The 25,464-nt window shown below is 39.8% G+C and overlaps 1 protein-coding gene across 9 annotated transcripts in view; it reads right to left on the bottom strand.

Annotated features, from left to right (window-relative positions):
• ADGRB2 (adhesion G protein-coupled receptor B2) overlaps positions 1 to 25,464 on the bottom strand; it is a 433,339-nt gene that overhangs the window by 113,621 nt on the left and 294,254 nt on the right. For 8 of the 9 annotated variants that reach the window (XM_063456181.1, XM_063456223.1, XM_063456232.1 and 5 more), the window contains 6 exons: positions 22,661 to 22,747; positions 11,034 to 11,198; positions 4,847 to 5,002; positions 3,478 to 3,642; positions 1,853 to 1,954; positions 1,363 to 1,469 (listed from right to left, as the gene is read on the bottom strand). In XM_063456181.1, coding sequence (XP_063312251.1) covers positions 1,363 to 1,469; positions 1,853 to 1,954; positions 3,478 to 3,642; positions 4,847 to 5,002; positions 11,034 to 11,198; positions 22,661 to 22,747 — 782 coding nt within the window. The remainder of the gene's footprint in view (positions 1 to 1,362; positions 1,470 to 1,852; positions 1,955 to 3,477; positions 3,643 to 4,846; positions 5,003 to 11,033; positions 11,199 to 22,660; positions 22,748 to 25,464) is intronic. The other variant, XM_063456249.1, reaches the window with a different exon arrangement.

Genomic DNA, 25,464 nt, shown 5'->3' with positions numbered 1-25,464 from the left:
TTGTGGTCCTGCAATCTTTGCAAGACCATCGTTCTGTGCCCTCACATTCTACATGAAGACACCAAACGCTCCCCACAGAGAAGCATCGATCTAATCCATCTAGATGAGAAGTTACTGATTGGTACAGTTCATCAAGTGACATGCATGTGCACTAGCCCCCAAATTCTTCCCCTGTGAGGAGCAATGGATCACATGAATATAGTGGGGGTAAAGGGCAGTAGTGGGTGATGGGGCTGAAGTTCAGATTATGGGCTGTAGTAGGTGGATAAGGGATGAAGTTGGGGTTGCAGGCTGTTTTGTGGGTTACAGGCTGTAGTGGTGGGATAGAGGGGCAGTGGTGGGGGTAAGGGGCTGTAGTAGGAGTAAGGGGAGTTATGGACTTTATTGGGTTACAAAGGCTTTAGTGCAGGGTTAGAGGTTGTAGTGGGGGTTTAGGAGCCAAAGTCGTGGGTTAGAAGACGTAGTGTGCTGATAACTGCTTTTGTGGCGTTGAGTAGTAGAGATAGGGGCAGTGGTGTGCCTCAAAGGTCAGAGAGTTTCCAGTGCCTTTGTTGTATATCCTGATCTTTTAAAGTGATGTAGCCTCAGACAGTCTTATTTAAAAACAGAATGTGTTAATTATATTGGTATTCGTAATACGCGAACTTGTTTAACCAACTGAATTTAGTATAGAAAGCCTAAGAAAGATATACTTCCGCTTCTGTGAAAATGTATATATCGATTTGCATACCTTTCAACATAAGGAGGTATATAAATTGGGAAAGGGTGGGCAATCTGTGTCACTGGCACCACCTAAAAAAGTAGGCCTGTCTAAGGAAGAAGGGGCATGCCAGTATGGCATACATGTACGCCAATCATGTTGGCTGACTCACTAAGGCTGGACCATGCAGAGGTCTCTGTTACAGTTCCAAAAGAGGGACACCAGACCATAGACAGTGGAAATAGAAATAGAGATTATTCCTCTGAAATAGTGACAAGTGAGGCCGGCATCCATCCAGAATGCCTAGTCAGAAAGAGTCTGTTTTCTGTTAACTGTACACTATGATTTTACTTTCTTCAGGACTGTTATCAATTACCCATTCAAAATGTAAGCGTTTCTTATCATTTTTAAAAATTCTGCAGTAGGAACACACACACAAATATATATAGAAACAACCTTAAACAAAACCAATATATATATATAATGTATATCAATTCACAGGGAAAGCAGTGTAAAAACATGCAAAGCGGTTCATTGAAAAAAAGGGGAGATTTAAATAAAAGCAGCGACATGGGCTTTGTGCTGCAGAGATTTTTCTGAGATCTCATACATAAAGGATGACAAAATAATACAGTGAAGCAAAGAGGAGAGCTTGTAATTACTGCAAGGTGAAGATATCTGTAGTCATGAGAGATGCAGCGGGCAAAACTTGGAGAACTCCAGTACGCAACACCCTGGGGACTCAGCAGACAGCGGCGGCTAGCTGATCCTATAGGGAAACAGAGAGCAGCGTAAGAACAGGGAGGGTGAGAAGAACAGAGAGAGAGGCACATTCGAAGGAATACAGCGAGAGAATGAGCTAAGGAAGGTAGTAATATAATGGAATGACATACAGCGATAAAACAATAGACTAGCAGAAAGAATAGGAAGGAAATTATAGGATGGGAGAATGGAAACGGCAAATGATTGTAAGTCATTAATGATACGAATCATGAGACTGACCTGTGGAATCTGAAGGTGGTCTAACATACGATATGATATACAGCCATAAAATAAAAGAAGACAGTAAGCATGAGAAGGAAAATACAGAATGAGAAAATAAAATGGCCAAATGATTTGAAGTCACTGATAGTTTGGAACTGTGAGACTGACCTGTGGCATTTGGAGGACACTTGTTATAGACAATTTCACCAGCAGCTGTTTTCTCCCAGGTCATAGATAAGACATACTCATCTTTACACATCTGATGTAACGCTGAGAAATAGAAAGTACACAAGCAACATGAAATAACTGAAATGCAAAGCTGGACATAGGACCTGGGGACCTAAAAACAGAAGAATTCTCAGTTCTGCTAAAACTGCAAGATATCTCACAGCTCCCAGCCATGTTCTACACCTTGAGTCCTGAAGAATGTGTTAAAGTTTGGCCTTTCTTCGGGTAACCTCCGAACATGAGGTGTAATGTGTGAGTAAATAGCAAGCTGTGACCTTCCTGTGGATCATGAACATTCATTGCTATTCCCTGGTAAAACTCAAATGCCTGTCAGCCGAAGCCCACTGAGAGGAAGCAGGCACGTAGAGAGGATGAAAGGAGAACGAGAGAGGAATTCAGAAAACGTGGACTGAAGTAGTGTGGAGAGCAAGAGGACATGGACAGGTGTAAAAGACGTGAACACAGATAGGACAGGAAGTGTGCAAAGTGTGACAAGAGTGAAGTATATGATACAGAAGGAAGGTGCAGTCGGGAAAGGGTTCTCATCAATCCATTGGAATCTGTGTAGCAAGGAATGGGGATGGAGAAGAGTTGTATCCCACTAATGAATTCAAGTTACCGATTCTTAATATAGCAGGCATTCTAGAAACTATTTTTTTTTAAAAAGGTGCAGAAAGTAAAATACCATATTATAAAATAAGTGATGTGTGCTGCTGCACACCAAGTAAATCCAAAATTCAGGTACGCTTTTGTTGAGTTACTGATGCTTGGAGAAATTTTCGGTTTCATCTTGATACACAGACCCAAAACAAAAGTGAGAGGGACTGCTGTCTGTATTTTACAATGGCGGATGACAAAAGCTGACACATGACTGAATTTACAAAACAACTGGGGATGTGGAGAGGCAGGAACCTGTGAATTCCATGATGCTTGTTTTAAGGTTTTGGATTCCGTTTCTTTATATACAGACGTCACAGAAAGAAAAAGACAACTTGACAGCAGAAAAGATTTCACTCAGTCTGCTGTTTCTTGAGAAATTAAAGCTCATCTTGCATTTCATCTTTTTTCTATATTATCTGCTAACACTTAATGAGCGACTACTCCATGAACTCACCCTTTTTGGGGGGTAGCATTCATACCCATTAGCAAACATCATGGCATCTTGTTCTAAAATTTCTTTCTCATGCTTCCCTTTATTCCCTTAATGAATATTGAAATATCTATGTTCTTCCCTCTCCCTAAGATGCAGATATTAATGTCCAAAGTGAAGACATTAAGGCTGCTTCATATCTGTTGTGTTATATTTTAGCATTAGATCATAAACCATTTTTGTACATTCTTTAGCTTATTCTGGTCATTCTGGATACCAAGCTTCTAGAACCAAATCTTTGAAGTGGTATCTAACCTGAACATTAGCAATTGTGCTATACAAATATAATCTAGAAAGATGTTCCATTAACACAATTTGCATGATAATCTGTGGTGGATCAAAAATGGGCATTGCCAGATTTTCCTAAAAGGAGCATCTCTGTTTAGCACACATAGAAGGTGCAGTAGGTGGGTACCTGGGCATTTCTTTTTATTGCACGTCCTGACCTCTTCCCCGGAGCCCTCGCACGGGTATCCTTGTACGCCTTTTGCCTGACACATCCGGTAGCGATGCTGCAAGCCACTGTCACATTTCTTGGAGCACAAGCTCCAATGATTCCACGGGCCCCATTTTCCATCCGCTAGAGAGTGTGAGGGGCAAAGGGGGAGCAGAGAAAAGTGTAAAGAGGAGGGGGGCACAGTGAGTTTTAAAGAGAGTGGGGTATTAATGAAATAGCAAATAAGAAAGATGGTAGAGGTAGAGCTATGACAGTGAGACAGAATAAAGAAAGGCATAAATAAGCAATGGAGAAGCGATTAGCAGAAGAACCATAAAGATGGAGGAATTGATAACAGCAAATGTAGAGATATGTTCAAATAAATCATAGAGTTGCAGTAGAGCAAATGGAGTTATTAAATAGTAATAGCAGATGAAGGACATCAAGACCACAAACAATGAAAAGGAAGGATGTGGAAAAAGTGAGTTTAAGAAATAAAGATCAGCTAGAGGTTCTTGTTTGTAATTTTCAGCAGAACATATAGAGAATCAACGATAGAGAAAATGGTCTCAGTGTAAAATGGACAAATATGAAAGCACAGCTAATGGGAGGAATGGAATGAAGGACAAGATAGGAAAGAAAATGAAGAGAAAAGATTGAGCAGAAAACATTTGTCAATGTATGAGAAAAAGCATGGAGAGAGACGGCAGAAATAACGACAGAATGGAGCAGGACTAGATAGAGATTTTCAATAATAGTATAGCACAAGATCTACCCCTATGCAATAGCAAACATTAGCTAATGCAGATCTAGAATTTCGAATGTGAGGGTTAAGCTGTGCTCTGTCTGTGGAAGTGGGAAGAGAGGCAGTGGGAGGCAGAGCAAGGTGATTTTGTTCTACAGATCCCAACATCTGATGATATAATAAAATAACACATTCTCACTGGCAAGCATGTCAGCCGGAATAACAGGTTTAAAACGTTATGTCATTATTTTATTGATGTTTTTCTGATCACAAAAAAACCATAAATAAAGTTAGGAATTTAGAAAAATAAATCTTTGGAACAATGTTTCACTTAGCAGAATAAGGGATTTGCAGATCTCTCATGAATAAAATATGCAAGAGACTTCATGAAAGTCCACTGTGATTGTGAATCACAGACTAGAGGCCATGTCATGTAAACAATTAACTTAACTGAACTCATGAATTAATTGTTTTAACATGAATGTCAACTTTTAACATGAATGACATGAATGTCAACTTGGCGATCTGTATAGGGTACTGGGAAACAAACATTGCTGTGTCCTTTCTCAATGTGCCCATCAGCGCTCCCTGACTCAGTATTACCTGGGCAGTCTGGGTTAGAGCATGGCTTTGTCTCTGTGTCCTGCCCTCTGCACTCTCCTCCGGCCTGGTTGCATTTCCTAGTCCTCTGCTGGGTACCATTAGAACACGTCACGGAGCATCGTCCCCATGAACCCCAATCCAGCCACTGTCCTTCCACTGATCAGAGAGAGATAAGAGACAGACAGAGTACCTTTAGCTTTACATCCTTCTGACATGGTCGGTATACACCGCAACAGCAACAACACAATAAATAACATTTACTAAGAAATTGCTTTTTCTAAGTGGAAGCTCATGAAAAGATTGTAAGGACGAGAACGTACAGCTTCAGAGGGGGCATTCCCTGCCAAGGACACAGGGAGGAAGCAACCTTTCAAATGAATGAGATGAATTAATCAAGGGTACACAGGTAGCCATTGATGGATGGGGTCATGGTTCCGGAATGGTTTCTCTTAACCCCCCTGACTGCTGCATAAGGAATTCACTGCCCTGCACTGCTCCTTTGATCGCAGATCTATGGTACAAATGATGGAATACACTGTCTGCAGATCAAGAAGCATTTACTGCGTATTAGGTAGTAGCGATATAAATTGAATTAAAGTAAAGCAACTCGGTATGTGACAGTGCAGACATTGTGGGAAACCCACTTGTCCCATACAGATTACAGTCTATGCACTGCAAGGAATCAGACCATGTTTGAGATTTAATGGTGTAGTTTTAATGTATAGGATAGGATAATACATATTTTTTTGAATAGCAGAGCTCTTTAAATATTAAACAAAATGTTTAATCAAGAAAACTGTAAAAGCTTGATTTTTGCTAAGAAGTCACATTGCAAACAGCAAGATTAGCTTTCAAATGTACCCACATTTGTAGTCTTAAAAAAAAATTGTCTATATGACAAAAAAGGTGTGAATATATAAATAATAAAATACTTAAATCTCAAACAGATAAAAAGCCAAAGGAAATACCCCAAAGTTATTCTACTGTTGAGAAACACTCTGGGCACCCTAGCAACTTTATCACAATTAAGCTGTTATGGTGCCAGGAGGTCCCAGGTGAAGCTAATCTCAAAGGTTAATGCATCAACAAAATGACTTAACCCCTAAACTCTGTCCATGAACATCCAATGCAGTATGAGGCTTGAATCAGGAAGCCTCAGATAGGGAGCCTCTGATGCACACTTCTCAAGCAGTTTTTGTGAATGAGAAGCTACTGATAGGCTTAGAGTGTTAGCTGATGCTCTCAACCTATCAGCCCTATCACCTCGGTCGAGGCTTCCAGATTCACGTCTCGGACTGAGGTGGATGTTCTTGTGCATAGTGATTGTGATTGTGAACTTTGACACTTTTTTAAACCCTTAAGAAAAGCCGGCACCTAGAGACATTCTCACACCATAACAACATTATTCAAGTGAGTAAAACATTGAAATGCAAGTACTATATTATTACTATAGTAGAAATTCAGGAAATTAACAATGAAATTGTAAATTTAAGGTCAAAATTTATGCATTGGAAACATTTCACAACTTTCAGTTATTCTGTTGTTAAATGTTAAAATCCCTTCTCAGTTCCCACAATTCACAGTTTACTGAATAAACCCCACTGTGTTTTTGTGAAATAACATTCATTTTACTTGTACACACTTGAGAATATATGTGCATTATTTACACTTTGGCACTTTGACACTTTAAAAATCCCTGCGGCTTTCATGAATGATTTCACCCACTTCAGTAACATACCAAGGTCAGTAGCCAAACAGAGCATGAGGTTTTTAAAATTACAGACAAACTGGCTTGAACAAACAGGTCAGTCATCAAACATCACATTCTATTTTGTAGCATCAGGTCTGGGCCAGCACTGCGAGTGTTAATTCCGCCACTCTGTGATGCTGCCCCAGATACACTTTGGAGAGTTTTCCACTGCACATAAAGTCCAACATGATAAATGTGTTTAAGTACCTAAGGAGACAATATACAGATTAAGGTCAAACATTATTGTGGGCAGGCTTGGAAAGTCATGCGGGAGCCCATAAAGAGAAATGGATTGAGGGTGAATTTCCACATAAATCAAAGGCATCCACATTATACCGCGGGAGACATTCTAGTTATGATAGTGAGAGACGAGCCAAGTAACTGTACTCGTTACAAGGCACTTGGGCATACTGATTAGAAAAAGAGGAGATCTGGTGTGTGTGTGTATAAGACACGATGCATGTTCAAACTAGCATATCAATCTGTTAAAGCATTTAACTGTTAAATAAATATCAACAGCCTATAATGCTTTTATACGAAATTACCATGTTAATTTGAAATGCATCCCTAGTAACACTGAACCTTTCTCTTTGAGGGCACACATGGCTATTTATACCTATCCAAGAACAAAGGGCAAAATATGTTTTCAGTTCCTCCTTGAGAAATGCTACTCATATAGTACTTGCCAGTTCTAAACATAACGCTTGCCAGTTACTACCACAGTCTTTGTCAGTTCTAACCAGAGTGTGCACAAGGTCTAACCATAGTGCTAGTGAGTTCTAAACATTACACTTGCCAGTTACTACCACAGTCTTTGTCAGTTCTAACCAGAGTGCACACCATAGTGCTTGTCAGTTCTAACCATAACGCTTGCCAGTTACTACCACAGTCTTTGTCAGTTCTAACCAGAGTGTGCACAAGGTCTAACCATAGTGCTAGTGAGCTCTAAACATTACACTTGCCAGTTACTACCACAGTCTTTGTCAGTTCTAACCAGAGTGCACACCATAGTGCTTGTCAGTTCTAACCATAACGCTTGCCCGTTACTACCACAGTCTTTGTCAGTTCTAACCAGAGTGTGCACAAGGTCTAACCATAGTGCTAGTGAGCTCTAAACATTACACTTGCCAGTTACTACCACAGTCTTTGTCAGTTCTAACCAGAGTGCACACCATAGTGCTTGTCAGTTCTAACCATAACGCTTGCCAGTTACTACCACAGTCTTTGTCAGTTCTAACCAGAGTGTGCACAAGGTCTAACCATAGTGCTAGTGAGCTCTAAACATTACACTTGCCAGTTACTACCACAGTCTTTGTCAGTTCTAACCAGAGTGCACACCATAGTGCTTGTCAGTTCTAACCATAACGCTTGCCAGTTACTACCACAGTCTTTGTCAGTTCTAACCAGAGTGTGCACAAGGTCTAACCATAGTGCTAGTGAGTTCTAATCACCGTCCTTGCCAGGTACTACCATAGTCTTAGACAGTTCTATCCAGAGTGTGCACCATAGTGCTTGTCAGTTCTCACGTTAGTACCTTTCAATTTTAGCCATAGTGATTTTCAGTTCTAAGCATAGTGTTCACTAGTGATAACCATAGTGCTTTTCAGTTCTAAACATAGTGTTCACTAGTGATAACCATGGTGCTTTTCAGTTCTAAGCATAGTATTCATCAGCTAAAAGCACGTCAAGCCTAAGCTTAGTGTTCATCAGCTCAAAGCACTTCAAATATAAGCAAAGTGTTCACCAGTTCTATCCATAGTGGTGTTCAGTGCCAATCATTTGCATGGCAATACCTTTGTGCTAACAAAACTCAATAGAAGCCTCTAGTCAACACACAAAGGACGTAATTCATAAAACCTATAATTGTTAAGAATTGACAGGGGAACCTCCAATGTAGGGAAAACGTAGCCAAACTAGAAAAAAATGTAAAATCTTTGCAAATATTTATTTCTCCACAATATCTGGTTTATTAGATTAAGACCAAAATGTTGTCACACTGCAGCACCTTTACACACTTAATCAATCCATTTATTTAACCTCAGAAAACAGTCTACAATTCAAGCAACCACAATTATAGGAAACTTCACCAGAATGTCATACACCCCTTATGGAGCAGACTTACCTAAGAAAACTAAAATCAATAATTAATCCCTGCAGGGCTGTCACTGTAGGAAGAGATTTGTCTAACCCTATACCTCCCAAGTGTCCCTATTTAGGAGGAATAGTCCCTATTCCAGGCCCAAATCCATCTGTCTCTCTTTACTATTATATATCAATATCCTGCAGTTATACCAGAATTCCACAGTAATAATACTCACAGTAATAATACTCACAGTAATGTGTTTTAAAACTACACTACATGTTTTAGACATCTGTGTAAATAAAATACATTGTTCTTGTTCTAAATTAAATTTTAATTGCATAAATTGCTTTTTGCAAGTCTCCTAAAATTAGTATACATTTTCCAGCATCTACTTTAGACTGGTACCTGTCTAAATTATTTTCTATAAAAACTTCAATAACCCTCCCTTTATTTTTTTTACCTATTGGTAGTCACTTCTTTTCAAATAATTTTTATTACATTTTTGAAAAAACACTTGTGCACTTTTCCAATCTGCAGTCAGGCTTAGGAACTTCCTTGACAGAGCCTGTAGATGGCAGCCTCCAACCCCTACATGCCAGCACTTAAGTTGAAGGTCTTTGTTTCTACAAGGATCAATGCATTTTTTTTATTTTCCACATTTCTAACACTCCTTATAGCTATCTATCTATTCACCAAACGTTAAATGCAGGGTTTTAAACAATATCAATCAGCTGTTTTAAATCCCTCTGTGGGAGTGTTAGAGCTAGTGCCAATCTACATCCCACTGTATGGCTTGTGCTCTTTGTGCAAGGAAACAATAGTATATCCATATGATGGGAAACTCTGTGCCTGCGTGAGAATGGCACATATTTGTATAGAGCATTCCTTGGCTGCACATTACTGCCACACGATTACACCCTTAATTGAAGAAATGATGTGAACGTCACAGTGTCTCTTGCAACCATCATGCATCAAACTGGCAGGTTCTGTGTTAAATAGTTACATTGTCAAGGGAAATTTGCATCCGTGCGAATTGCTTGAATGGTTAAGAAAAATGTTCGTTTTTTATATGAAAAAAAAAAAACAAGATTCCCTGAAGCACAGAGTAATGTATGTATTTTAATGGCTATAATTATTCTCTATTTGTTTACTAATTATACATCAATAAAACTGTCAGCTAGCACATCTCTAAGAAAAAAGGAAACAGACAAAAAACCCTCATATACATACAATATACAGAAAACCCACACATTCTTATACATACATTATTAAAATTCTGAATTGCCTAGGGTCAATGTAGCTATGTGTGTTATGGGTTTAATTACAGTTTGTAGAGGTGATGAATAGCGATGCAATATAACGACACACAGATACAACCTCTTGGAAACCCAAACAGTACGCCTCCATAAATTTGAAACCGACACATTGACAGACATATATGATTCACATTAGGCGTTTTATCAACAAGTGATATTTATCAAAGCTCTGTGAAGTTCCTCAACACAGTTGGAAAATCTTGACAAGCCAGTCATTATCCCTTTACAGGGAAGCTATATGGAATACAAGTGATCTAAGGGGTCTGAGATTAATGCTTTGCAAACCAAGGCACGTTAAAGGGATGATCTCCCATCAGAAGTCCTGTTCTGGTCACTTTTCTACAGTCCAAGTAATACAAAGTTTGAGGAGATGAGGGACATGTTGAAATTAAAACCAACTTTAGCTTCATGAAGCCGTTTTGGTGTATACACCATGCCCCTGAAGTTTTATTGCTCAATCCTCTGCCATTTAGGAGTTCAATCACTTTTGTGTTTGACTCACATAGCTATCCTATACACTTCCTGAAAACTGCACTTACTGCACATTGTGTTTTTCCATTAATTGCCTGCTAGAGCATGCCGTAGCCCCCCTGTTGAATTAACACTGCAGTATATTAGAACTTGTAAAGTAAATACATTGTATTATATTTTATAAAAATTAAACACTGTGATTTACCCCCTACACTGCAAGGAATTGAGACTTTAGGTGCAGGTTGGTGAATAGAGTGTCCCTTTTAGAAATACATTTGGTCAATTCAGGAGATCTGATAACACTGTGTGAGAATGACCAGTAATGTATCTTGAGAAACATATGCAAGCTATTTTCAACTCCACACTTAAACGTTGTGACCATGAATGGCTACAAGACCATGACCACACAAATTACAAAATAGTTCTATAACCCACTGGAAAATTCATCTACACCAACTGTGTTCTCACTCAAACCATTTTGTGTATGCACCTTCTAAGTGATCTCTGCAGTGATAGATATAGTAAGTACAAAGTATAATTTTACATAAAAATAAAGAATTCAGATACCTGGACAGGCCACAGTGTTGTTGCAAGTCCTTGTTTCCCTCAGTGGGCCGCTGCACAGGGTCCCATATGGTGATGACACACAGGACCGGGTGCGAACTTGCACCCCTTGGCCACAGGTCATGGAACAACCACCCCACTGCGACCAACCTTCTGCTGCTGGATCTCCTGGTCAAAGCAACAAAGAGTAGAAAAGTTAAAACAAATGATTTGAAGAGACAATAAATAATTTTACGAGGAAAGATACATTTAGATATCTCTAGTTTTCAGTCATGTCCTAGACATAGTTATATGTTATTATTACTTAATGGTACTCATCACATTGAGAAGAATGAAAGGCTAAGTTGACTCTTTCTGGAATTAATCCTTTGACCCTGAGGTTTGTACAAGTATTGCGTGTATTGCAGCTGCTGGGGCACTAAGTACATTTTCTCATCTACTCATCAAGGTTTGTTGTAACCTTTGATGTGATGTTCATATTAACCTTGTGAATGGAAATCATTTGGGGAAATCAGGTATTGTATTTTTTCTGTGACCTGATTTGTAAGTACAGCTACATGTATGCATGCCTGCATTTGCTGTTTTCACAAGCAAAACTGAACACGCAATCGATAACTTGCTCAGTAAAATGTCAAAACAATTTTGTGTCAATTGCTATTTTGGAGGCTGGAGACAAGAGTTTGGATGAATAATTTTCGTACATGTTGCCTTTCATCAGAGGTGAATTTCTTATACATCTTCTTTATTCTTTGTTCACCATTAGGCAGCCCTGTAGAAAATCTATGTTTAAGCTGAGACTCTGCATTGCCTCCTGACCAAATAAATAGGAATCAACCACAAACTTGGATAAGGGACAGCAAAACATCACAAAAAGAAGTCAGAGTTTGCCAAGAGGTAAAAACAAAAGGCAATGTCTCTTCCTTATGTGGGTGGAATACATTAATCCTAGAATAGAAATGATTGCAGCCACACACAAACAAACACACACACACACACACACACACAATGCTCTGACATAAGGGCATTATTAGCAGCCGCATAAATATTCATATAAGCAGGCTCTCCTTTCCCACTCAGATGCTTTCTGTCATAAGCAGCCATGGACTTCATCAATCTCTAGCCGAATACACTCATAAATCAGAGGGGGCCAGGACCAACTTCTCACTGGAATCACAACCAGGAAAATGCTGAATAAATAAGTCTAAACCGTAGAATAAATAGATTGTTTTGCCTCTCCCAGTCTCTTTCGAGTAACCCTCCAGGAAAAATATATGAACACATAAATTCTGCAAATGATATGGTGCGTGATGCATAGAGGTGGCTTGGCCCTTGGAGAAGAAGGGGTACTGTTCATTTGGCCCCCAGATAGGATACATATTGGTCCCCTAATGATGGGTGGTAGGGAACTACTTAGCCTTCTTTTAGAATCTGGGGAATATCAATGATATCAATGATATGGAAAATAAAGTGAAAAACAAATCAAAGTATTGTCAAAGCAGACGTGGAACCACCTCTGGGGTATAGAATGTGGCAGCTCATTTTTTGTAATATGGAAAGAGAGCACTGCAGGCTGGAGCAGACTAAAGTGTCATTTATAGAATAATTAATCAGTGCTCTTTCATCTTCCAACCACCAGGCACTAGCAGCACTGAGGCTGAAGAAAACCTTTCGACAACGATTTATCAATTAATCTCGCCATTATTTTTATTACGCTCATTAATGAAAAATGTTCCTGAGCACAGTTCAATAGCGGTAAAATAAGAAACAGGTTAACATCGATAGACATGCAAGAACACTTTAATAAATCACAGCATCCCGATTTCGCAGAGCTTACAATCTAAGATGGATTCTAATAATGATCATTAATGCTGATGGCACGTTTTGCAGGGCTGCTGTTCTAAGTATATTATCAAGTAGGACAGCTGCTAATTATGCAGAAACAAAATGTAAAAGGTATACAGTATACACAGAACTGATATTAATACATCAGAATAATGTACAGAAAAATAAACCAGGAGCAAGGAAATGGAAGGAAATATGCCATGTTCTTTTTTTAATATTACTTTGGTGTAACTTTGCCTCAGGAATATGATCACATGCTTTGTCCTTGTGAGATTTTCTGGAAATTCTGATGGGTATTTTATCTTAAAGGGACACTATAGTCACTATAACAACTACAGCTTATTGTATTTGTTCTGGTGAGTATAGTCAGTCTCTTCAGCCTTTTGCAGTAAGCACTGTTTTTTCAGTGAAAATGCAGTGTTTACATTACAGCCAGTGATAACTTCCCTGGCCATTCCTCAGATGGCTACTAGAGGTGCTTCCTGGGGCAGTGCTGCAAACTGTGCAGCAATGGCATCCAGTGTCTCCACCCTCTGCATGGAGACACTGAACTTTTCTCATAGAGATGCATTAATTTTAATGCATGTCTATGAGGAGATGCTGATTGGCCAGGGCGGCGTTTAGCTCCGGCACGCCTCCTTGGCTGAGATCACTTCTGATGATGTCAGCCAAGGAGGTTGATCAGGGGCAGAGCCAGCAGCAGTAGATCTTAATAAAGGTGAATTTAAAATTTAATAAGTAAAAAAAAAGTTTTAAAAAGTAAAACAGTTTCAAAGAGTAAAAAAAATACATTAAAAATGCTCATTACCACTACACCTGGAACAAACGAGCAGAAAAATGATCCCACGCTAAGGTTCAAAATATGCTTTTTGAAATACCCCAGGGTGTATTCTTTAAAAAAATGGTATGCGTTTGTGGAGTAGTTTGAATAACAAACCAGCTAAACTATTCCAAAATGGAACATGGACACAGCGAAAAACTTCAAAGTTAGAAAAAAACTGAATGGCTGCGTCTCAAATGTGCCCCTTCACATACACATATACCTGGCAAAGGTACATACGGGGGTATTGCTGTACTCAGACGACATAGCTGAGCAACATATGAAGTATTATATAGCCGTAGCAACCATAAGGTTTGCAAAATATACTGTGCAAACTCACTTTGTGTGTCAAAAGGCAGAAACAATGCTTATCATCACTACACTTAGTACAAGCTAGCGGAAAAATGATCCCACGCTAAGGTTTAAAATATGCCTTTTGAAATACCCTGGGATGTCTTCTTTAAGAAATGGTATGCCTTTATGGGGTAGTTGGAATGTACAGCCTGCTGAAATATTACAAAATGGGACATGGACACAGTGAAAAAACGCAAAGCATGAATAAAAGTGGAATGGATGTGTCTCAAATGTGCCCGTTCAATGTCCACATATACTTGGCAAAGGTACATACGGGGGTATTGCTGTACTCAGACGACATAGCTGAGCAACATATGAACTATTATTCAGTCGTAGCACACATAAGGTTTGCTAAATACACTGTGTAAACTCACTTTGAGGGTCAAAAATGCAAAAAAAAAAAAAATGCTTATAACCACTGTACTTGGTACAAGCAAGTGGAAAAATGATCTCACGCTAAGTATCATAATATGTCTTTTGAAATACCCTGGGATGTGCTCTTTAAGAAATGGTATGCCTTTATGGTGTAGTTGGAATATGTAGCCTGCTAAGTGCTCCAAAGAGGGACACAGACGCATCAAAACCCTCAATGAAAATTCACACTCCAAAACCTGAACTGTCGCCTTTAAGCACTGTAACTTCACAAAATAGTGTCTAGGTCATACACTCAGGGCCGGCGCGTCCATAAGGCGGCACAGGCGGCCGCCTTAGGGCGCACCGGCTCTGGGGGCGCAAAATTCCAGTGACCGGCAGGAGGGAAGTGCTCCCTCCTGCCTGGTCACCTCCTGGATCCCCGGAGCTGCTGGGAGGCGTGCGGCTGCAGTTGATTAGGAGGAGGCGGCGAGGGAGCTCTCTGATCTCTCTGACCGGCTCCCTCGCGCGCCTTTTGCTGATGCCGCCGGAGCCGGAATATGACGTCATATTCCGGCTCCCGCGGCATCAGAAAACAGCCTGCGAGGGAGCCGGTCAGAGAGATCAGAGAGCTCCCTCGCCGCCTCCTCCTAATCAACTGCAGCCGCACGCCTCCCAGCAGCCCCACTGGACCACCAATGAAAGACCCAAGCCAGCACTCCAAGTAGGGAGGCTGGGTGGGAAATTTACATTTAATTTAGATAATTAATTACTGTGTGTGTATGTGTGTGTCTGTCAGTGTGTGTGTGTTCGAGTATGTGTCTGTGAGTTTGTGTGTGTCTGTCAGTGTGTGTGTGTCTGTCTGTCAGTGTGTGTGTGTGTGTCTGTCAGTGAGTGTGTGTGTGTGTGTGTCAGTGTGTGTGTGTGTCTGTCAGTGTGTGTGTGTCTGTCAGTGAGTGTGTGTGTGTGTCTGTCAGTGTGTGTGTGTGTGTATGTGTGTCTGTCAGTGTGTGTGTTTGAGTATGTGTCTGTGAGTTTGTGTGTGTGTGTGAGTATGTATTTTTATGTAAGCCTGTCTGCATGTATGTATCTGTATGACGGTATGCCTCTGTATGTATGTATGTGTCTGTATGTCTTGTACGTATGTTTCTGTATGTCTCTGTATGCATGTATGTAACTGGATGTATGTTTGTCTCTGAATGTCTGTATATATGTCTCTGTATGCATGTATGTAACTGTATGCCTTTATGTCTCTGTATGTACGTATGTGTGTGTCTCTGTATGTCTGTATGTCTTTGTATGTATGTATGTGTCTGTATGACGGTATGCCTCTGTATGTGTCTGTATGACGGTATGCCTCTGTATGTATGTATGTGTCTGCGTGCCTGTATGTCTCTGTATGTATGTTTCTTTATGCCTGTATGTCTGTATGTATGTGCCTGAATGTCTTTGTATGTATGTTTCTGTATGCCTGTCTGTATGTATGTGTCTGTATGACGGTATGCCTCTGTATGCATGTATGTCTTTATATGCCTGCATGTCTCTGTATGCATGTATATCTCTGCTTGTATGTCTCTGACTGTATGTGTCTGTATGTCTCTGTATGATTATTTCTGTCTTTGTATGACAGTGTACCTGTATGACTTTGACTGTGTGACTGAAAAATGATGCCTGTGTACCTGTGGCTTGGGAGGAAAGACACACAGGTGAAGATGCATTTTTTTTTTTTTTTTAATGAGGGTTGGGGGAGCCAAAATGCATCTTCGCCTGTGTAACTAAAAATCTTAGCACCGGCCCTGCATACACTGGGCATATTGTTTTACTCAGAAGATGTAACTGAGCATAATTTGGGGGATTTTAGGACAGTAGCACATGTCAAGTGAAAGAAATACTCAGGAATGCAACATGAATGTAAATGCCTTTTTATTTTCCCTCACCACAAACATTGGCATAAATTGTTGAAAAAATTGTGACAACTTAAGGCACAATATACGACATATAAGATACCCTGGGGTGTCTGCTTTATCAAATGAAAGCCTTTTGTGGGGTTATTTGAACATTCAAACTGCTATAATACCCCAAAATGAGACATAGACCCATCAAATCCATTTATGAAAATTCTAACTATAGAAACTGAAATAGCCTTGTCTCTTATATGGCATTGTAGATTCAACGAATAGTGCCAAAGGCATACAATGGGGGTATCGTTATACTCAGCAGATGTAGCTGAACACAATATGGGGTTCTGTGCAGGAATAGCACTCACCAGCTTTTCGAAATACACATTAAAAAAACCTTGTTATATGTGTATATGCCAAAATAGAGAAAAAAACTAAATTTTACTCCAATATTTAGAGATGTTAAAAGTGCCAAATAACCTTTGGTAAATAGCCTCTGATATCTACTTCATATAAATATATACTTTTCTGTGGTAATTTTATTTTCTGTGATGGCTACTAAACCTACAAGACAAATATACCAACTTCTAAAATTGTTTCACATTGAAATTTTATTTTAGTTCTTGTATTTTGTGTCCTGTAACTTTCAAAATAAGCTGAAATCCTACACATATTATGAAGTCTATAAATCAAGACAAATAAATTAATTTATTTTGAACTACTTTTCGTAAGCTGGACATATTATGCACACGATATAATTGCCAAAACTGTAAAAACTGTGTTTTTCCCCATTTTTTGGCATTTTTTTTATAATTAATGAGAATTTATCTATGTATATGTGACATCAAATTAAAGCCATTTTTGCCCTCTGAAAAACTGTATATTATATGTGTTGGTGCAATAAATGACAAAGATGCAAATTGCGTTTGAACACAAACAGCAGAAAAGTGCAAAAATGGCTTTTGTCCTTAAGGGTAAGACAAGCTTCTGAAGCTGTGTCCAGGCCCGGACTGGCCATCGGGCACACCGGGCAAATGCCAGGTGGGCCGCGATGGCCGTGGGGCTGAGGCCGGCAGGGAGATCACAGGATCTCCCCTGCCGGTCAATGCAGGGCCGGCACTATCCGAGCGCCGGCCCCGCTGTTTTCAATGATGGGCCGGTGGGGGGATCAAAGATCTCCCTCACCGGCCCACATAGAGAATATTCCGTCCGCCAGCGGGGAGAGAGGGAGGGAGCCAGGAGAGGACCCGGCGGAGCTCTATCTTGCAGCTCCGCCGGGTTCCTCTCGCGAGATCCGGAGCGTTGCCATGGCAACGACCGGATCTCGCGAGGGTGAACTCTAGCCCGCAGGCTAGAGTTCACTCACCCACTGGACCACCAGGGATAGTGCCTGAACCCCTCTCCCAGATACCACCATGCCGGTCCCCCCCTCACAGGCTAAAAGGTAAGAAGGGAGGGGGGGGCATAATGGCTACTTATTTTTTGTTTTTATCTACCCCCCAAACACACACAATCCCTTCTAACATGTATACACAGCACTCTCACACTCAGCACTCTCACACACATCACACACAGCACTATCACACTCAGCACTCTCACACACAAATCACACACAGCACTCTCACACACACCACTCTCACACCCATCATCCACAGCACTTTAGCACTCAGCACTCTCATACACAGCACTCTCACACTCAGCACTCTCACACTCAGCACTCTCACACACAGCACTTTCACACACACATCACACTCATCACACAGCACTCTCACACACACATCACACACAGCACTCTCACACACAACACTCTCACACACACATCACACACAGTACTCTCACACTCAGCACTCTCACTCAGCACTCTCACACACACATCACACACATCACTCTCACACACAGCACTTTCACACACACATCACACACAGCACTCTCACACACATCACACTCAGCACTCTCACACACAGCACTCTCACGCACACCTCACACACAGCACTCTCACACACACATCACACACAGCACTCTCACACACAGAACTCTCACACTCAGCACTCTCACACACACATCACACACAGCACTCTCACACACACATCACACACAGCACTCTCACACACATCATACACAGCACCCACACACACTAATCACCCACAGCACACTCACACACATCACACAGCACCCTCACACAAATCAATCACACACATCACCCTCACACACAGCACCACAGCACCCTCACACTCAGCACCCACACACACAGCACCCACCACACCCTCACACACATCACACCTCACATACACATACTGCACCCCTCACATACACACAGAACCCCCCCGACACACTGCACCACACACATACACAATACTTCCAAACATATTTATATTATATATATATATATATATATATATATATATATATAAAATATTCATACACACACACTATAGCCTGTATGCACACTCTTGCTACATCCCCTATACACACATTCTCTACAGCCCCTAGCCACATATGCATTACATTACACCACAAACACAACACGACTAAAACCGACCTTATAACACAATACCCTACCACAATCAGCTCACTCTGCACACACACAATGGCAGGCTCCAAACACATGCACAATACTCTTTCCTGGCATTTTTGTCTCCTGGTATCCATTTATAGAGACACCAGAGACAATTTGGAAGGAAACACAGTGCAAGCATGTTATTAAATGTGCTTGCGCTGTGCAGAACAAATACAGGGCTTTTTTTTCTCATGCTAGAGCTCTTCAGCAGAGCTCTGCGCATGGTCTGCCCTGGAAGAGCCAACATGCTCACTTTGAGAGGGGGCGTGTTTGTCATTAATGATGACAAAACACACTCTCTCTGCCCCGCCCCCTTCTTAGTGGGCCGCTGTGAATGCCCGGGCCGAATTTTTTTCCCAGTCCGGCCCTGGCTGTGTCCTTAAGGGGTTAAATAAGTTTACTAAAGTAATCTAATATTTATGTATCTCTAGCATGTATAGTCACTATTTATTACGTTAAAATAAGCCTGTTATTTTTTCACATGGATGAGATCACTTGATGTATTGATCGTATTTGGTTTTGTTGCAGTATAGGACATACAGGAATGTAAGATGTCGATAAAGTGGATGTGTATGTTTTGGTAGTATGTTTTTAATTAGTGTAATATATTTGGTCAGTTAGGGTTTTAATCGTTATAATGGAATGTAATTACATGTTGCATAACTAATAAAAAATGTATATAGTAAATAAAAGAAGTGAGAGAATAAGTGGTATATAAAGTGTTATCTGAAGGATTCCTAAAATAATTCCTTTCTCTTTCTATACTTATCTTTTCCAGTGCTCCTCTCGCATTCCCTTTATTATGCTTTTTTCCTTCATCCCTCTTTTAAGGATAACTTCATGGTAAGGTTGGAACTGTAAGTGAGTGATCTCTACCATGTTCCATGTGGAATTTTAACTTTGACTAGTTTAAGGAGCTGATGAATAAAATATTAGGAGGAGGATGAGAATGGAAAACAAAGAAAGATCAGCAGGTAAGAAGTATATTTCTAGTCTACTATCTTTAAAAGTGCGTTAACCCAATTTTCATCTATTGGGCATTATCCATTAGATCCTCCCCTTCCTTCCCCCCCCCCCCCCCCCCACAAAAAATAAAATAAAATTAAAATTAAAAATGTTTATAATAAGCTTTTACTTTCTGGCTCTGCTCATAAAGCCCCTGTTTGAAGTCATACGAGTTGCGCTGAGGTCCAATCAAAGGCAGATAAGCCATTAATTGGGCCATTTAACTAGCTTAGAGTGCATGTGCTTGCTCTGTGCTGGAATAGGGAAGGGGAAATGGAAGGAGAAGGTGGAAAGGAGGAGGAGGGAGGGTTAGTGCCTAAAATCAAAAGTGGCATAGGGAGGAGGGAGTGCTGCAATCAGTGTATGGAGGGGGCGAGGGAAGACAAAAGCTTCCATTTGCATGCTCTGCCGGCAAGGGATAAGTCGATTACATTATTCAGCCCAGAAGAGAGCTCAAGGCTGCCCAAGTTACGTTCAAGCTGACACACTGCACATCTAGACTCCTACTACTATGACCACTTCAAAAACCACAAGTGGTCATGGTGGTTGAAGTAACCCTTTAAGAAAAAGAAATCTGTGAATGTTCAAATATAACACCTAGTCTTTCCAGGTAACGGCTCTTGCAATCTGGAAGCTGCATTAAGATCAGACAGACAGTGATATCTGATATCTGAATAAAAAATATGTTGTGTCATCAATTAAAGATAAAGAATTCTTCCTCAATCATATTTTTGGAAAAAAAAAATTGCATTCCCTTACATTTGTTAAATTACTGCTGTGCAACACACAATTAAATTATCACATCTCCACATGATACAAGCTATGTATCAATGCAAAAGATGTTCTTTCCGATTAAAATATGTGAATTTAATAACATATAAATGTGTCCATACTTTGCCCACCACTACAGCATGCCTTCATTCTATTTATTGCATTAAAGTTCTGATCATTTCATCAGCACTCCAGTAAAAGGTAAACTCCAAGTACCATAATTACATCAGTTCACTGTTGGTTTACCTTCTTAGCTAGAGACCAATAGGGTCATGTACTCCCTGCCTCCAATAAATCTTCTGTGAGCTAAGTCCTGACTGCTCACAGACAATGAGCCAAACCCTAGATTGCAGAACCTAGCTCAGGAGATTGTAGTGCAGTGATAACCGACAGACTCTAGGTAAGAGGGCAAATAGACCCCAAGGAAGTAGTAAAAAAAAATTCACTGATCACAATGGAGGGAGGGAACAGTGCACTCCAGGCACCACAACCACTATATCATTATGGTAGTGGGTATGAATTAAATATTCCCAAGTTTTTACATCCCCCAATTTATGGTTCATTGATGAATACTTTTAGTGTAACATTTTCCTGAACCTGTTTTGGTATAAAACACTTGTGATCATGCAGGGCTGTCCCTAAGCATCTAAAGTCTGAAAGTTGCATGGAGTTGAATTATGAAATCATACTAGTAACAACCTAGTAGAGCATGATACATGTACAAACCATTTTTGAGGCAACACAAGAAAAGAGGACATCTACACTTTACAAGATGCAGACATCTATTTTTTGTTTTATGGGCCCTAGAGCTTCAAAGGTGAGTCTCTTTTATTATTGTGTAATATTTTTATTTATTGATTAATTTGCATTTGAATACATTATCTATGTGAGGGTATAATATTGTGCAGACAACCAGTCGATGTGCTTTAGGAGTAAATTGTCTAGGGCTAGGCACAATGACGCCATTACTTTGATTGCAATTCCAGGCTTGTGTTCACAAATGCCAGAGCATACTGCATTGCTTGCAGTACAGGTTCTCAATAAGGTGCCGACTATGATGGGCATTGTAAAACAGTCACATTTTCACTTGTTAGTTTAAACTTGTTATTGGGATATTTCTTTGCTTATTTATCATGTGAATTGAGCTTAATTATGTAGCCTGCGTGTAGCTGATTTTTGCTTTGGTGTCAGTTCCATTCAATCTATGTGAGTAAAAGAATTCTAAACTATGTATTCTGCAGAGTCTTATGGGATGAAGGCAGTCTCCCCTGAATACAATAAGAGATTGCTTAAAATCTATCCATGCAAGGATTTCATAGTTTACATTTTATAATTTATTTATGCATATTTTAAATACATTTAGTATGTAAGAGGTCACTTCCATCCTGGAGTGCCCTGTTAACATTTATGTGAACATGTTTACATTATAGGGAAACTAGAGACACCAGCTTAATGTAATTGTCCTGGTGAGTATAATCATTCCCTTTAGGCTTTTTGCCGTAAACACTTTTTTTCAGAGAAAAGGCAGTATTTACATTTCAGCCTAGGAACACCACCAGTGGCCACTCGTCAGATGGCTACTAGAGGTGCTTCTTGGGTCACTCTGCATGGAGATGTTTTCCAATGGGAATGCATTGCAATTGACCAAGGTCATCAATTCTGATTGTATCAGTCAAGGAGGTGGATCGGGGGCGAGGCCAGACAAGAGGAGCCCCTTGAGGAAATGGAAAAAGGTGAGTAAATCACGTTTCTAACAAGAGGTAAGGGGGGCCAACCACCTAAATGTTGATTTTAGAACTATAGTGTTCTTTAACATATGGGATATTATGCAGCCAGTGGAATACATGAATCTCTTGGTTGGCCATTTGTTGTACATTCTTCAGCTTCTATGTATGAACCTAAAAAAAATTCTCAACCCAATAGAAAAACATTACCAAGAGGAATAGTCATTTAAGTGTCACCCTAGAAATGAATGAATGACAATAAGTGATTAGACTTTACTAATTCTGATATTAGTATGCCAGATACTAACCTGTCTGTGCCATGTACACAGCGGGCTCATCAGCTGACCTTGGTCTCTGAGTTTTGACCTTCTGATTCTCTTCCAGATCATCTTCACCTTAATAGACAAAAAAAAGGGTACAATCATGAGTTGTAAACAGTCACTACAAAAAAGAAAAGGTCTGACCAATACATAGATTCTAAGTGTCCCAATTTAGGAGGTAGAATCGCTTTGTCCTAATCTCCCTCTTTTCTAGGAACTCCATATTGTTAATATGTCTGAGTGTATAACAGAGCTCCTCAGCAATAATGTGTCTTTATACTACAAAAAATGTGTTTCGAAATCAGTCTGTGTAAATAAGATACATTGTTCTTGTAGTAGCATAAATTGTTATTAGTAAGTCACCTAAAATTTCAGCACAGTCCCGCACCTGATCACACCCCCACTTACACCCCTAAAATTAAAATGCTTCATCTTTGTCTATCTGAAATCTTGTGAGGTATACCAATACAATGGCACAAGTAGACAGCAGTATGCAGATTACAATGTCCCATAGGAGAGGAATATGTGCTAATACAATGCCACTTGGCTGATATGAATTTTCATCAAACAATTTTAAAGACATAAATAGCATGAAATACATAAAAATGCAGAAATAACCAGTCATGGAAGAGATCGACTGGATCGAGGACTATAAGAAGAGCAATGAGGCGAGCAAGTGTGGTTGAGTCCTCATAACCATACTGCTAATGTTCAGCTGGTTTGAGTACCGTAAATGCAGCCAGTTAGACAAAGGTATCTAGATATGTTTGGTATTTAGCAGACAGTGAGAAACGTATCTCCTCCAAGACTCTAACTAAGTCCACATTTCTAGCAAAATCCCTCACTGGGTTTTCCTGAAGGCAGGAGTGTTTTAGAATGTAACATTTACATTTACATACTGAAAAAGGGAGAAGGTAAAACAGAACTGCTGTGGACATAGAGACCTTAATAATATAAAATTATTGATTACAGGGCAGAACCACCACACATGGGCTGGGCCCTGGGGTACTCCCCAGACTCTAAGCATCTTGTACATCCAGTACTTGTCGTGAGCATATGGAAACAACCTCTGCATATGGGAGGGAGGCATATGCCACCTAGAAACCTGCTTATAGTTACAATGATGTGTGGCTATGCTGGCTGAGGTGTGGTGTGCCATGAGCAAAATCTTTTTCCATTAATTTTTGGTAATAGGTCCCGTGACAACGTGTAGTGAAAGGGGTCAAAATTGATGAACTGTTCTTAAAAAGTAACAAATACATAATTGAAAGGTGTCTGCTCTCAAGTTGCTGAGAAGTGCAGATAATTTCTAACATAGAGCGAAGTCTAGGACCCTGGGAAAATTTTGGTATGGATTGTATGAAGGGGCATAGTTGGGTATCGTTACATTTGTCTAGCAAAGAAATATCAGTCAGTTGACATATATTTGATGTCGTTAAGGCAGATTGTAATTGGAAGTTTGAGGAAGGAAAAATGTTGTGCCTACGTGTTTTCGGGGAAAGCGTGCATTACTCATGAGGGGAAAGGATATGTGTTTTTAGATAGAGAAACTAAGCTTAGTCCAGGCCTGTAAAATTTAAGAAATAGTAGGATGGATGGGAGGGATTCACGCTCTGCCATGGAGAAAAGGTGACTGGGCACTCTTAAAAAGGTTTGTTTTAGTAAACACCACAGTTTATCAGTGGCGTCTAAAAAGCACTCATAAATCCATGTGAGTGTGTTGTCACTATAAAAGTGCTCAAACTGTTCCTCTTTTATATTATAGGGTGTGCTGTATTAATCAGCTTGTACTCCATTAAGATATTTTTTAGTTTATGTTTTTGCAAAAGTATGCATTACAGTACTAAAAAAAATAATCCATTGAAAAATACATTTCCGCACCAAATGTAAGAAAAATAACAAGACATATCAAATTCTAATTTGACCATGAAACAGTGTATCAGCATTTATAGGTTAATATATATGAGAATAGTACAATATCTAAGTAATTGTACCATCAGTTGATCTGAAGGAGTCCTAAGGGGTCAAAGTGAGTGTGCATGTGTATATGTGTGTGAGTGTGTGTTCCAGCACTTGCAAGACATACAATGAGAGTACAATATATATATATAAATTAGTGACCAGAATAGGAGGAAATGTGCTGGACTGCACTTTAAGTTAATGCACCGAGAAAGGAGCGTGCTTTTCAAGACAACCTCTTCTTCATGTGAGAGATAAAATGTTCTTTATACAGTAAGCTAAATCATTAAAAACCTGATGTATAGATTAAATGATATTCCTACTTGAAGCTTTCTCATCTTTGTGAGTGGGCTGTCACATTCACTCACATTGCAATTTGGGAAAGTGAATGGTGCATTGTCGTAGTTTTCATTGGTATGCAGGAAGCATGACACTTTGCATAAAAAATAACATTAAATCTATGCATTCACTAGCAATTTGGCTGGTGTGACGTATAGAATACATTATACATTTTTAAAATTCAACAATGTCATTACATCATGGCAGCTACACATTAATTCCTTTCTTCTTTATCTCCTCTCCATAAGAGAATTGCGTTCCTCACATTGTTTTGGTCGTACATGGGTGATTGCCACTTCTCGGTAGCATAATAGAAGGAGATTTGCTGCTTTAAGAGTTCCTCAAACAATGCTTCTGAAGCCTTTCAAAATATCTGTCTACAAGTACCTAGACCTGTGGTTGCTTGCCTTCACCTGTATTTTCATAGAGATACATAATTTGATTTTGTCACACTAAATTATTTGTAAGAACACTGTCATCTTTTTTAAAAATAT

The sequence above is a fragment of the Pelobates fuscus genome, chromosome 1 (assembly GCF_036172605.1).
Source record: "Pelobates fuscus isolate aPelFus1 chromosome 1, aPelFus1.pri, whole genome shotgun sequence".
Classification (NCBI taxonomy): Eukaryota; Metazoa; Chordata; class Amphibia; order Anura; family Pelobatidae; genus Pelobates; species Pelobates fuscus.
Note: the sequence above shows the minus strand (reverse complement) of the source record. Positions and strands in the feature narration are given on the sequence as shown.